Source organism: Protopterus annectens, chromosome 8.part0, assembly GCF_019279795.1.
Source record: "Protopterus annectens isolate FY-2018-M chromosome 8.part0, PAN1.0, whole genome shotgun sequence".
Taxonomy (NCBI): Eukaryota; Metazoa; Chordata; order Ceratodontiformes; family Protopteridae; genus Protopterus; species Protopterus annectens.
Window position 1 is genome coordinate 344,292,534 of NC_056741.1, and position 15,720 is coordinate 344,308,253.

Below are 15,720 nucleotides of genomic sequence, written 5' to 3' on the forward strand. Positions count from 1 at the left end.
AGATTTTTCTTGAAGAGTGCTAATGCGGAGCTTTGTTTGATATAGATAGGTAGTTTGTTCCAGAGTATGGGAAGTCTCTGAGATAGACATCTATCCCTCCAGCATGTTCTGTTTATTGTGGTGACAAAGTTTAGGTCCCTAGAGCGTGTAGCTCGGAGGGATTGGGATTTCTTTACGTGGAGCATGTCCAACAGCTCTGGGTTTGACATAGCTGTGTATGTTAGGCAGAGATCGCCTCTGAGTAGGCGATATGCGACGGAGTAAAGCTGGAGTTTTTTGAGACGGTCTGCATAGGGCATCTGTTTGAGCCCAGTAATCCTCTTTGTGAGATATTTCTGTGGCCTTTCCAGTTGTTGTAGATATCTTGTGAGGTACATACCAAAAGAGGCATTGTACTCTATAATGGGTCTAATGAGTGATGAGTAGAGGGGAACAATGACCTCTTTTTTCCTGGATGAGAAACTTTTTGTGATGAGGTGTGCCATGTAGAAGGATTTCCTGACTACTGTGGCGATGTGATTATCAAAGGAGAGACTACTGTCCACCTGTGTCCCAAGGTCTCTTATCACACTTTCGGTGTTAAGTGGACTACCGCCTATATGGTAATTCATGGGTACAGAGTTTTTACCAAAAGGGATGACAATGCACTTTTTGTCATTGAGCTTGAGGCCATAGCTTTGACACCAGGCATCTGTCTCAGTGAGGCCCTTTTGTAGGATGTCCACATCATTAGGAGATTTGATTATGGCTCCTAGTTTGCAGTCATCTGCAGACTTTGTTAGCCAAAGACCTTCTGTGTTAGCCTGTACTTCAGAGAAGTAGATACCAAACAGGAGAGGACCTAGGACTGAACTCTGTGGTACTCCACTTGTCACTGGTCTGAAGTTGGATTTAGAGTCTGCTACTTTCACAGTGTGGGTTCAGTCAGTGAGCCATTTGGCAACCCATCTTGTGACATAGGGATTTATAACTAGTTTAGTGAGTTTGTCTATAATTCCAGAGTGGGGGATGGTGTTGAAAGCCTTGGCGGGATCTAGATATGCTGTGTGTACCACCTTACCCTCATCTACAGCTTTGGTGACCACTTCAAAGAAGTCTATCAGGTTTAGGAGACATGATCTGCTTTTTACAAACCCGAACTGGGTGGGGTCCAGAGTTTGGAGATTACCAATGTCATTGTTTATAAGTTCCATGATGATACACCCTATAGCCTTGCAGACCAGGCTTGTCAGGCTAATGGGGCGGTAGTTACCGGGGTCCGTAGTGGCTCCCCCTTTGTGGAGTGGGATAAGTGTTGATGTGTGCCATTCAGTGGGCACAAAGCCTGAGGTGAGGCTATGATTGAACATGGTACTTGGGTGGGGTGCCAGTTCGTTCTGTAGTTCATGTAGAATGCAGCCTGGGATGTTGTCAGGTCCCATGGATACTGTGTTCTTGGCTTTGGAGAGGATGTTTTTTACCTGTACAGCTGTGATTACAGGTACTTTGCATTCTTCCGGTATAGAGATGGGCCCTTTAGGGGATGAGAGAGGGTTAAAGTTAGCACTGAAACTGTCTGCCAGGATGTTGGCAATATCAGTTGGTTTTGTATATTTAGTGCCATTTTGCTGTAACTCAGAGCAGATCTGAGTGTTGCCATTGAGAGTCTTGACATAGCTATAGAATGCTTTGTGGTTGTCTTTAGAATCAGTGGCAATTTTGTTTTTGTAACTAGCTTTGGAGGATTTTATGAGGGATCTCAGCTTCTTACTGAGGCTGACCAAGAAGTTCCTCCAATCATGGGATTTTACTCTTTTTTGCAACAGTTTCTTTCTTCTGTTGTAGAGTTTGTTTATAGCAGGGGACCACCAGATTGGCTTCCTTTTTTTTGGAAGATAGCATCTTGGTTCTGTTAGGGATTGCAAGATCCATGCACTCATGTAAGTGCTTATAAAGTGCAATTGTATAGGATTCAGCAGTCATATCTCTATTGTCCATCAGCATGGGTGTCATGAAGTTTGCCACTTCTGTCTTAAGAAGTGTGAAGTTGGCTTTGGAGAAATTTTTTACGGTGGTTTCCCTAATGGGGGGTGGGGCTGGGATGTGGATGTCTAGGGTGACTTGCTTGTGGTCGGATGTGACCAACGAGGAATTGACCTCTAGTGTGGAACACCGGTTGCCCATGTTGGTAATGACCAGGTCTAGGATATTGCTGCCCCTGGTGGGGGTGTGGATAAGTTGATCCAAGGCAATGGAATTTATGAATTCCAGAAAACGTTGAGCACAAGAGTTGGTACATGAGTAGTTTTCCCAGTTAATGATGGGGTAGTTGAAATCACCCATTATTAGGGTGTTAGATTGTACCCTAATATTTTCCAGTGCATCAAGAAATGAGGAGTGGGAATCCTGGGGCATGGTGGGGGATCTGTAGCAAGCTACAATTTGCATTGTGGTCTTGCCCAGAGTTAGTTGCACTTGGATAATCTCAGCTGCATTATCCTGATCAACTAGCCTGGAGGTGTGGATATCCTTAATGAATATGGACACGCCTTCGCCTTTAGTGCTTCGGTCCAAGTTAGGTGGCCGAAAGGTGTGGTATGAATTATAGCCTGGTAATGCAGTGATGCTCTCTGGAGCCTTGAACCAGGTCTGTGTCACTGCACAGATGTCTATGTTCTCCATTTTAAGGAGTGCCTCGAGTGAGTGCATTTTGAGGTTTAGACTTCTAGCATTGAGTAGCATTACCCTCAGATTTTGCTTGCTTGTACATGTTATGGTGGTGAATTTGTCATTTGAATCTTGCCTAAAAAAGGCACTATAGGGGTGGCAAGAGCCTTAGCCAATATCCAGAATCCCAAGGGCGACAGGTGCAGGCAATCTCTGGCAAAGCATCATGGTTTGTCGATCATGTCATCCCAGGCTGACAGATACTGGATCCCCTTAGTATGACACCAGAAGCTTAGCCAATTGTTGAAGTCAATCATTTTGTCCTTGTACTGTGGTATCATTCTGAGTGATGACAGGATGCTACTCAGGGCTAGGGTCATACCTGCCTGGGCTACAAGATCAGAAAGCTCCCCCATGTCTCTTTTCATGTAGTCCAGGGAGGTACATCTCAGGTCATTCACGCTAACATAGACAATGATAGAGTCATATTTGTGTATGTATAGTATGTAAGTATAGATGTGGAGTGACCTGAGTGCATGTGTTATGTGGCAGATCCTGGCGCCTGACAGGCAGCTGACAGTGACTTTCTCCTTGTTTAGCCTGGTGAGTGGAACATCAGTGTGCCTGACTATAGAGTCACTTATGACTAGAGTGTTAGGTAGGTTGTTATGCCTTATGGGCTGTGGTTGAGTGGCACACTGAGTTTGTGGGCTATGTGTCATTTGGGTTGTGTTGGGGGGGTGGAGGTTGCTTGCGTTTCTGCTTTGGAGGTCCATGTTGCTTGAGTAGATTTTTTGAGAGTCTCCACGAATGTAGGTGTGTGTTTTGTGTTTCTCTGTGTGTGTTTTGGTGGTGTAGGTTTTGAGGGACTATGTGATGAGTGTGGTGTGGTGCAAGTGTTTACCTTCTCCTCTTGACTGTCTAGTCCAGTCTTGGGTGAAGAGAGCTTTACTTCCAGTTTGGTTATATAAGTGCATCTCTCACAGGTTGTCGTGTTGGGTGGTAGGAGGAGAGGGTTGTCTGTGTACATGAGGCAATTGCTGCATTGCCCCAAGATGCCCAGATTCATCAGGTAGACAAGAGAAAACACCGGGAGCTGACCCTTAGACATGCCTGGATAGGTGCTTATTTATTAAGTAGTAGAAACTGTCTTTCTCTAGACAAGTGAGGATAGTTGAGTGCTGTAGTAATTTGTAGCGTATTTAGTGCTTACAATGAGTTCTGAACAAGTGCTGAGCTCAAAGAAACATATTTGAGTGCTGAAACTAGAAAACTGGCTAGTTCTAAGAAACAAAATTAAGCTAGAAGGCTTCCCTCCAACACAAACAGGCTTGCGGGCTCAGAAGCTTACAAACAGTCCTGGATACAGCAAATCTGTATCTGGACTAGACAACTTATAGGAAAGGCAGGAAACAAGCTTAGAGATTTTTTTTTTTGTGTAAAGTGGAAAGGGGAAAGGAGGAGCAGAAGCTAACTGGGGTGGCCTTCTTAAATGTTCTCCCTGGAATAGGTAGAATGAGGTAATGACACTAGACTGGGAGGAGTGACCCAGATCAAATTTACAGTAGGGGTGGGTAACTACAAAGCCACCAAGTATAAAAACAAGATACCAAGAAGGAGGGAGGGAAACAAAAATCAGAACAAACAAGCCCAACCAGATGCTTAACAATTGTAGAAAATTCTACTTAATACCTCACATACAGTGAATAAAATAAAAGTGCTATAAATAACTCAGAAATAAGCAAAAAACAGGATACTTGATGTTATATATCTCAGATTCAATAGCTCAGAGCCCTTCCTCCAACTTCCTCTGATTAGCTCAGTGTGAAATGGGGTGATGCACTCCTAAGTATGTTGTCCTTTGGGTGAGATATTAAGCAAAGGCCTCATCTGTTTGAGTTGGTGGTATGGATGGATGTAAAATATCTCATGGCACCTATTAGAAAGAGTATGAGTCCTTTAATAAATACAATATGTACATCACATATGCACTATTTGCAATCTTTTACCATTATCCATTACTTACAGAGCTTTATGTGTGTGTGTGTGTGTGTGTGTGTGTGTGTGTGTGTGTGTGTGTGTGTGTGTGTGTGTGTGTGTGTGTGTGTATGTTTGTGTGTAAATATATATATATATATATATATATATATATATATATATATATATATATATGGTTTACTAATATAATCAATCGAGGAATGGTTTTACCATGGGTTGAGGTAGGTTTGTGATAGTAAATATATATATATATATATATATATATATATATATATATATATATATATATATATATATATTCATTTCTCTTCATAAACATTCATTATACATTCATTTTATTACCTCCATCCCTTTAGCCATAGCCAAAATCTTATCTTTTGCATTATTTCTGCCAAACTTTATTTCATTCAGCCTTTCATTACATGTTGTCCATATACTATAAAATATCTTTCTACCAAATTTCTTTACATATTCCCTTCTTCTGTCTTAATAATACCCATATTCCAACATGTCCATGTTTATATTTTCCACCTTCTTAATTCCTTCCAAGTAATTTTCTTCACATAACCTTCCCCATAATTTTTTTACCCTTTTACATTTTAAAAAGACATGTTCAACTGTTTCAACTTCTCTGCAATAATTACATGTTCTTTCTCCTGATTTCTATATGGATGTTTGCTTTCACTGGCAATTCTTTATTGATAATCTCTGCATTCTGCATATGTTTACACTATTCTGTTCTCACTTTTATTGCTTTAATTATTCCTTAATTTTTCCCCCCAAAGATAAAGACAATGATATTTTTCATTATATTCAAATACCATAAATTCCTATTTTCTTTTATCTCCCTTATCTTTACTTTCCTATTTTCTTCTATCTGCCTTATCATTACTTTCCATTATAGTATCTTTTTTCTTGATACTCTGTCATTTCCCTTCTTTCTCTCTTAAATTCACTCATCATGCTCCATATTTTGTATATTTTCTTTCACGATTACACTTATTAATGGTCCATTTTCCTCTTTTGTCCATTTCAACACCTTATATAGATTTAATGATGCTGCATATACCACTGGATTTATTAAACCCAAGTTTCATTTTTCTTCCTTAACATATAATATTCTTCTTTTACTGAGTTCAGCCTGGAACCCTATATAAATGAGAAAACAATTGTCATTATTTCTTTAGCACACTTTGTAAGAGATATAAAAACATTTGTAACTTATGCAAATTTTTCCCAGTAACACAAAATTTACTAGATACATATTATTTTTATATGACAGCTTATAAGTTCTCTAAAATAAACCTATAGTTCTTAATTTCTTTATTATCTCTTCCCATTGTTGTTTTTTTTAATTATTTCATTCACAAATGTTATATACACACACACACACACACACACACACACACACACACACATATATATATATATATATATATATATATATATATATATATATATATATTTGTCTCCTTCATGTTAAACTGGATAATCCATGTTTAACAATCTTCTCCTAACCTGTCTAAAAAAGACACATTCTCCTAATTTGTCTAAAAAAGACAAATATACAATGAAAAGTTCTACTATAAAGCTCAATCCACCCATCAGTCCAAACCCAAAAACTTCTGGACAAACATCAACGCTATCTTTCACCCTGGAAAACCTCAAACACCTAGTCCTTATCCCAATCTCTCTGCACAAGATACCACCTCTCTCCTAAACCAGTTTTTTACCGACACCATCAGTAGAATAACTAACAACAACCAAAACCTCTACACCATTTCTCCACCAAAACCTGAAGTAAAGGAGGCATTCTTCTCTCTCAAACCTATCTCAACCTCTCTCCTCCTAAAGCTTAAACCTTGTTTTCTTTCTGCTGACAATCTACCCCCTTTACCAGCAGCCAACTCTATTGCCTTCCCAGTCTCTATATGTATAAGTAGATCCATTAAAGAAGCCACTGTACCTGACATCTGGAAATCTTTCTTTATAATACCCCTTCTCAAAGGAGGCAACTCCACTGATCCTTCCAACTATAGACCCATTGCTATCCTTTCCACCCTATCTAACATCCTTAAAAAATGTATACATTCCTAAATGCTCAAATTTCTCATCCATAAAAACCTCTTGACTCCTACTCAACATGGCTTTCAGCCAAACCATAGTACATCCACAGCCCTTCTATCCTTCACAAACACAATTGCTGAAGCTCGAGATAATAACAAACTGGTCTCAAGTCTATTCTTATATCTATTGAAACCCTTCAACACGGTATCCCACTCCATACTTCTAGCCAAACCTGCCAGCCTACATCTATCTCCCACCACTCTCAAACGGTACTCCAGCTATCTAACAAACAGAAAACAATCAGTCAGATGGCAGTCTTCCGGCTCTACTTTTCTTCCCGTTCATACAGGCATTCCCCACGCTCCATCCCGAGACCCCTTCTTTTTAATATCTTCACCAATGACCTCTATGCCTCAACCTTTCATTCTACTCTTATGCAATATGCTGATGATTCCATACTTATCACCACCTCTGACACACTGTCACAACTTCAGTCACTCACATAGGAATCTTTCTTTTCTGTATAAAATTGGCTAACTAAAAATCAACTCATTTTGAATCCAAAAAAAAAGACTAAACTTTTTCTCTTTCTCCCTAAATCAAGTAACCATCTCAAACAATCATTCACAAATTCCTCTTCTAACAAAACCATCATTACAGTAGAGCACCACACAAAATTACTTGGAATGACAAAAGACAATCAACTGAAATTTAATCTGCACATACAGCAGTCCATCAAAAAAAAAAAAAACAAAACAAAAACTAGGTCTCCTGTATCAGAACAAGAAATTCCTAACTACTGACTCTAGACCCTCATTTGCCCAAGCCTGCTTACTTTCAACCTTTCTCTATGCAGGTCCAGTTTATACAAATCTCCAATCCTCTCTCCTTACCAGACTTGAACAGACTTACAACAAAGCTGCTATATTTGCAGCTAACCTACCTAATACCTCTCACCACTGTATTGCTGTAAAAATCTTCACTGGATGGAACTTCCCCATCTTAAACTCTCTTAACTCCAACTAACTCACTTTCTGCTCAACAAACCCACTACTTGTCCCTCTTTCTCCAGTATTGTAACTTACTATACCCCTCCACGTCCACTACAAAGTACTGATAAACTCCTTCTACAGACATAGAAATCCAATAAAACAATTAGCAAAACTTTATATAAATCTTCTGTGTCTCATTTCTGGAACAATCTCCATCTCACCTTGTGTTGTTTCCCAAACACAAATAGCTTCAAAAAATAATTAAGAAGTTGCATCTGTAAGTCATGGATATGTCCCTGTTAGGACCCTACTTAACTGGATCTACCACTTTCTTCACTTCCTAGAATCACCCTCTTGCAATTTATGTCTTACGAATGTGACACCTCTTACTTAAAAAAAAAAAAAAAAATCAGATGATATGTTCTCACTAATTTTTGTCTAAGATATAAGAATCCTTCTCCTGTATTACTTGTTGCAAGTCCTCTATGTATGTACTGTAAAAAGTATACCAACTTTACTACGTCTTATTATACTTGTTACGTTCTCTGTTTTTGTATAACTCAACTTTGTGATTATTGTATAACTGGTATTATTACTCAATTTTGTGAAAACTGTCTATAATTGAATAATTTATACATTTTGCTGGTGCTTTTTTCCTCAAGTCTCCACTGAAAATTGGCCTGTGCTCAGCTGCACCAAGCCGGTTAACAAATGTGAAATAAATAAACAAATAAATAAAATAATACTTTACTATTATAACCATTTAGGCACATACCTATAGCCCCCAAGCATTCATTTAATTTCTTAATTGCTTCCTTCATCCATTATTTGATTTTTGTCACTGATACTATATCATCCATTCATGGAAACATAATTGGTACTCTAATTCCCTCTATAGTCTTATATTCTGCTGCCTTTAATTCTGTATTTACTTTACTAACAACTATGTTCATAACTAACTCAAATACAAAATTACTTGTTAGACATCCCTGTGTTATACCACTTTTATGTCTGTTTCTTGACTTAATCACCCATTCACTAAAACTTTCACATTGTTCTTTTCATACACTGAAAAAAAATCTTTTGTATCTTCTCACTTACACTGTAATCTTTGATTATATCCCGTAAAACAATTCATGTTGTATCTTATCAAAGGCCTAATTTAAGTCACCTGCCATGACTTTAATTTCTGATTTCCTGTTCATTATGTCATCCACTATTTCTCTTACTATCATTAGTAATTCTTGATACCCGCGGTAGTGGTGCAGCGGTAGCGTTGTCGCCTCACAGCAAGACGTTGTCCCGTTCAATTCTCAGCTAGAGCGTCTTCTGTGTGGAGGCATACATGAATGGGTGTGCCTTCATTGAAGGTTGTGCGTCAGGGCTGGTAACTTGGCATGTAAAAATCCACTACCAAACATTAGCGGACTGGAGTTCTGCTGTGACGATCCCTAACCGGGATAAGCCGAAAGACACAACAACATCATTAGTAATTCTTGACTTCCTTTTCCCTTTCTGCCAAATATTGTATCTACCAATATTATATTTAATTTATTTTCCAATCTTTTTTGTATTATTTTCATAAAAATCTTGTAATCGGTATTATTAACTACTTTCAGTCTGTAATTTATTATACCTTCTTTTTCTCTCTTTTTAACATATAAACTTCAAAACTCTCACACATATTTCCTTTTGACTAAAAGCATTGTCTAGCCATTTATTTAACACTTCCACAAAATACTTCTTCTGACACTCTAACATGCTTTTATGCATATGATATTCTAGCCAATCTGTTTCTGTTGCCAATTCTAAATTCACTAGCCTTAACATATTATTTAATTCCTCCATTGTAATTTCTTTTTTCATTCCTTCATTATCCTGTTCTGTTTTTTAACTTTTCACTTTAGTTTTCTTTTTATCTTATTTTTTAATGTATTTTCTGTATATTATTTTACTTCCTTCACTATTTCTTGTTGACTTTTGACAATATCTCTTTTCTCATTTCTTATTTCTCTTATTAGCCTTTTATTTTCTTTTACTATACTACTCAAATATTGCACCATGTCTTGCCCTGTATCAAAAATATATTTGTTTAAACAAATGCCTTTTAATCTTTTCTTGTTTCATCTTATATATTTATTTCTCTCTATCATAGAATGTTTTCTTGTTTCCCACAAAGTCTGCAAATGCTTTGTTGCTTACATCTTCATATTTTTCTTTTCCTCTTTTCTTTTTGTATATTGCTATTCCAAGTAATAGTTTTACATTTCTATTTGAAACTTATCCACCACAACATCTAATTATTTTAGAATTATCTTTCCTACATGATCTTTCCACAAATGTCTGATCACTTCTGCACCTTCTTTATCTAACTCTTTTTCATTCACTCTTTTAATCCCTTTACCTACTTTTATGCATCCATTTCTTTCCTGTATCTCTGTCCAAATAGCCAAATGATCTATAACTTATGTACATTTTCCCTTGTTGTATTATCTTCAAACTTTCATAAATAATAAAATAATCTATTTCTGTTCTTAAATTACTTCTTTTGTATGTCCACTATTTACTGCACTAGATAAATAATTTTGCACTTTTAATCATGTCTAACATTATTTTAACATAGCCACCCACTTTTTTCCTTTTTCTTAAATCACAGTTAAAGTCACCCACTAATATTACATCCATATTCACACTAGTGTAATATAACATTTTCGTAAGCATACCCTCTCTTTCTTTCTTTCTTTCTTCATCACATATGCATGAACTGCTATAATTCTACAAACATGACCTTTCCATTTCAAATCAATTACCGTTACTCTATCCATTATTACTAAAGCAAGATCCAATTTTTTTACTGATTTCTTATATTATATTCCTATACCTGTGCAAGTTTCTTTCCCTATATTCCAAATAATCTCACCCCCACAATAATGTTTGTAATCTCCTTTCTTTTGTTAATATTCTTGTACTGTGTAATATAAACAAATCGTTATGCAGTGCTATGAATCATTCTAATACCCCTATTCATCTTTTTAAATTCTTTATGCTATTTACATGTATTGCCAGAATCCTCAGTTTTACATTTATTTGTTTTCTAGTCTTCATATTTACATTCCCCTTCTTATTAACCTTTCCATTTCTTGTTTTCTTTCATACTTAACCCAATGATTTTTTTTCTTTTACCCTTTTCCCAAAGTATTTTTTCCCTTTTACTATATTCAAATCTTTTTGCTTACATCTGACATTCCCTGATTTCCCCTTTTCTCTTTCATTTTTTCTTTCACTATTTCTCCTTTTTCAACTTCAATATTTTCTATCATTTTGTGCTTATCTCTCTCTTTTTCATGTAGTTGTTCTATTTCTTCAAGCTCATTTTCTTGGTCTGTAGTTACTTCCTCCCTCTGTTCTTTAATATGTTCCTTAAAATCCTTCCATAAATGACTTGTTGTTTTCACATTTTAAAAATTCAGTTATAGGATCACAGAAAAATACTAGGCTATTGGCCCTGAGACCCTTACAAGCCTAGCCAAGAATTTAGCCCATGTTAGTCAGCACCCAATGCCCCTGTCCATCAGGGACACAGGTGGAATCCAGGTTGCGCTTAAAACATTTATTATTTAAATCCCCACCCCTAATATTTTTAAAGAGCATATCCATGACTTTAAAAATAAAAAGGTGGTCACATACCAGGCATTAACAAAATGGTTTCTTTAAAACCTGTTCTTAAATATAAATGTGTCTAAGATAATTGTTTTATTGGTAATGTTGGTTTATTGGCTGTATGACATCATGTGATTATAAACATTTTATTATTTAAGTTGTGATTTTTAATGTATGATGTGTACTGATGAAGGATTTTTGTCCAAAAGCTCTACATTTTATTAAAGTTTTCTATTTTTTTTCAGCATTGCAGAGTTCATTTGTTTATTGTATTATTGTTACCATTATGATTGTCTGCTTTACCACACTTCTTCACATTTGTTGGTTGTGTTTTCTTTTTTGTTTGTGAGTTCAAGAACACTGTTTCATTATACAGCCAATATATGTTTCATCTCCATGATATGTGTGCTGGTAAACCTAATTAATCTACCTACAATTCATAATAAGCAGCTCATTGGATGGTTGGATACTACATCATCTTTGAGTGAAGTTACTTTGGTTAAGCCTAATAATGACTTTTTACAACCGATTATGGCTCTTGAGCATAAGGTATGCAAATTTAAACATTTGCAGTGGCAACATTTGAGTTTTCTCAGCCTACTTGAAATTAAATGTTGCCCATCATGGATTACATATTTTAAAAATGCCATCATTTACAAACACATATCCTGAATTGTTGGGAAAGTGGCAGGAACTTAATATAAAGCTTGGTTTAGATTATATAGCTTTATTGAACAACTATTTCCATAAGATTAAGCATGAATTACAAACTGATATTATTAAAATGGAAAATGAGATCTCTTCCCTGCCATGTTTTGCCACTTTTATACATGTTTATGATTCTATGCTGGAACGGATCTCCAACTATGATTGGCAACTTCAATCTTAAAAACAACCCAAGTTAAATAGGGACATTAAAGATTTCCAAATGAGGCATATTTTTTCATGGCCAAAATATGAAAGTAAATCTTCTATGCAACAGAGTAATCATGGCTCCATGTATGAATTGGATGATGTATCTATGCCTATTGTTGCCCATTCCATCAGTTCTACTAACACTACACCTATTACTTCTGATCTTACATCTTTGAATCCAAGCTCCTCCAATGTAAATGAAGTGAATCGCCCAATAGTACCTACTCGGAAACTCCCATCTACCATGGAAACTCCTGAAGCTACAAGGGGATTGGTGGATTTTTGAAAGACTTCACCAATTGTTCATCCAAAATTACCAGAGGAAGTACCTACCCACAAGTGGGGATGCTCCATTTGGAGATCACAAGTAAAAAAGAGAGTAGGAAGCACTCATGGAGGCCCACAAACATGGAGCAAGACTTTCTAACAAACACATTATGTCTGTCATAGGTTCACAGGTTGGTACTAGGCTATCAGCCCTAGGGCCTATACAAGCCTAGCCATAAAAATTCCCTGGCTATTTCTTCCCACACTATTTACTTCTATTTATGAATTACAGATCATGAATGACAAATGACATTTCTCTTGATCTTTTTGATTTTTTCACTGTCCCCTGTCCTATTACACATGTCTTATATGGCCTGCCTAAGATACATAAATGTTTAACTGATCGCCCTATGAGACCTATTGTCTCAGCTAGGGGATGAACCACTGAACATCTATCTATATACTTGTAGGATATATTGAGTAAATATCTATTTTGCATGAAAAGTTTTATCAAGGACACTGGTAATTTTCTAACACAATTATCTGGTTGGTTTAATGAACATGATTATGATGATTTTATTTTTGTTACAATGGACATAATGTCGTTATTTAAAGTTATTCCTAATGATTATGATGTGTTTACTATCAGGGAATTACTGAATGAACACAGTAATTTATCTGGAAGGAAAATTGAAACCATTCGTGAAATTTTGTTACTTGTAAGATTTCATAACAAGCCATTGCTTATTCCTTACTGATGTGACATAATTCACACTACTGAGCACAGGGGCTTCTTGAAAAAAAAAAACTAATATTTAATTATATTTCTGCCTATGAAAGAAATTTGTCTACTAATCACCAAGCTTTCTTACCTGTTGTGAATCACCTTCTGTGTATGGAAGCATCGTGGAAACATGGAACATAATCTCCTTGCCACGAAAGCTGGTATATATGGACTCTGTTCCTGTCTGACCTCGACTGACATCTAGCCCTCCTCGGAACCTGGAAAAGAATGGACATCTGTAGTGAGCCAAACAGAACATAATTTATATAAATCTTCTCTTACCTGCTTTTCACCTAAAGTTTTTTTTCACCCTAAGAGCGTCAATATAGTTATAGACTCTGTGGTCTGGCATCCTTTTGTTCTGCTTTTCTAAGCGGGTAACTATGACAATGTAATCATATGACACATTATAGAAAATCTGTTCTTCTATATTGCATGCTAAAATAAGTGCCATACTACTGACATGTACCATAGAAGGGCCACTAACCAGTTAGTGAGTGATCTGCATGGATGGAAATAAACCTAGCAGCAAAGTCCTGTAACTTGAAATTAAAAAAGAGACACGAACAGAGAAAAAAGTTATTACATCTACATTCTGCATTGTAATTCTGTTTTCACATGTCCAGGTTTGGCACTTATCAATATAATTAGGAAAAGTTATAAAAACAACTATCTGAGACTGTGCTTTTATGAAGAAACCATTATGCAGTGTAGTGATGATAATGCACAAAAATAAGTGAAATTGCTACATAAGTATACTGTGGTGCTCAGATGAGTCAGCCAACTGAAAAGAAAAAAGGAAGGGGGCTTCTGGTGAAGGCTGCAAGCCAGCAGGAGCCTGGAAGTCAAACTTGTATAACACTTTTATGCAGGTCTTAAAATTGTTATCCAGGCTCAAGATTGGGATGCTGATGATTGCCCGATGGCTCATAGAATTCTGCAGCCTATTAAGAATTTGTAGCTAGATACTTTTTTAATACAAAATATGTATATGTGTCATCGAAAAGATGTTGAAGTCTGTACATATACAAAGATTGTTTAAACAATAAAATGTGAAAATGGTGGCAACACTGGCAGGCTGAAATGCATGAAGAACACAGTTCCCGCTTCAGTAAAGCAGCACTGATAAAGATGCTTTTAAAGTTTCAAGGTTTAGCTATTTTCCAAAGTAAGTAGATAAATGAGTCAATAATATAAAATAAAAAAAACAGTAAGGTACCATATCTACAAAGGGTACAGACTGTGCACATACAGGAGTTGGAAATGCAGCAGGAGTTTTTATCAAACACTCAAAACACTTTCTTTTAAGGCTTGACTGCTTAGAAAATAGCAGCTGGAGATGATAATTTATACACTTTTCAACTTTCAAAAACATATGGATGGAACAAACCCATTAGGGTTTATCTACTGATGGATGCTTAAATAGGATTTGTAGGGTTTAATCATAGAACAGGCACATTGATTTTTGGTCCCCTAAGTCTCTTTCTTCTCTTCTATTCTAAGATCTTCATCATTTATTGTTCACTTTTTGCCTTCCAACAAAAAAAGTACTGAGATAAGCCTGGAAAAGGGGTCTTTTTCTGGCAAATGACAGTACGTTTTCTACTGATAACAAATAATCAAAATGTACTGTGGACATCAAGAAAATGATACAGCTAGTGCTTTTTCAACTGAGGAAAATGGTGGTGGTGGGCTAAAGACCTTAAAATGGAGCTAGGATATTTCAAGATCCAGATTACTGATAGATGGTTTTCCTACTTGTTGTCATTGACCATTTGACTGGAGTCTGAATATCAGAACAGAACTGATCAAGCTCCCATTTCATATCAGGGCTTTAATAGACACTGATAGGCACTGAAGGATCACTGCTTCTTCAAGACAGTGGTGCACTGTTTCGGGAAAGTTTCACCCTTCCACACTGTAGTTTGACCATGGTATTAATATATAAAGGCTGAGAGGGTAGGGAGTCTGCAGTCCACTTTGTCGCTTCAAAAATGTTTATTACAATGTGTACAGGTGGATTTCAGATGTTTCATTTTCAGTCAATTGCGATTAAATAGTTTTGTTTTGAACAATTGTATTCTGATTGCTGATAGGGAAGCCTGGAAGGCTTTATATCTGCAGGCCTTCTGTATTCAGTGTGCTGTAGAATGTGTGTTGGATGCTTCTATATGTGGAGAAAGGTCTGGTAGTGTCACTTTGCAAATCACCAGCTCTACAGTATTTACAATATTTAGCAATATTCCAGCTATAGGGTAAAAGGTCAGTATACCAACTACAGGGTCAGAGGTCTTTAACCTTCTGAAATGAGGCCTCTGTTTGCAAAGTGATGGGTTTCCTGCTTTTTCAAGATGGCTGCAGCTGCTATCATTGGTGAACAGACAATAGTCT

At 36.7% G+C, this 15,720-nt stretch overlaps 1 protein-coding gene across 4 annotated transcripts in view; it reads right to left on the reverse strand.

The window, feature by feature from the left end:
* The window catches only part of LOC122808798 (rap1 GTPase-activating protein 1-like), a 1,319,062-nt gene that overhangs the window by 391,417 nt on the left and 911,925 nt on the right, over positions 1-15,720 (reverse strand). For all 4 annotated transcript variants that reach the window (XM_044079845.1, XM_044079848.1, XM_044079846.1 and 1 more), the window contains exon 13: positions 13,418-13,547. In XM_044079845.1, the coding sequence (XP_043935780.1) occupies positions 13,418-13,547 (130 nt within the window). The remainder of the gene's footprint in view (positions 1-13,417; positions 13,548-15,720) is intronic.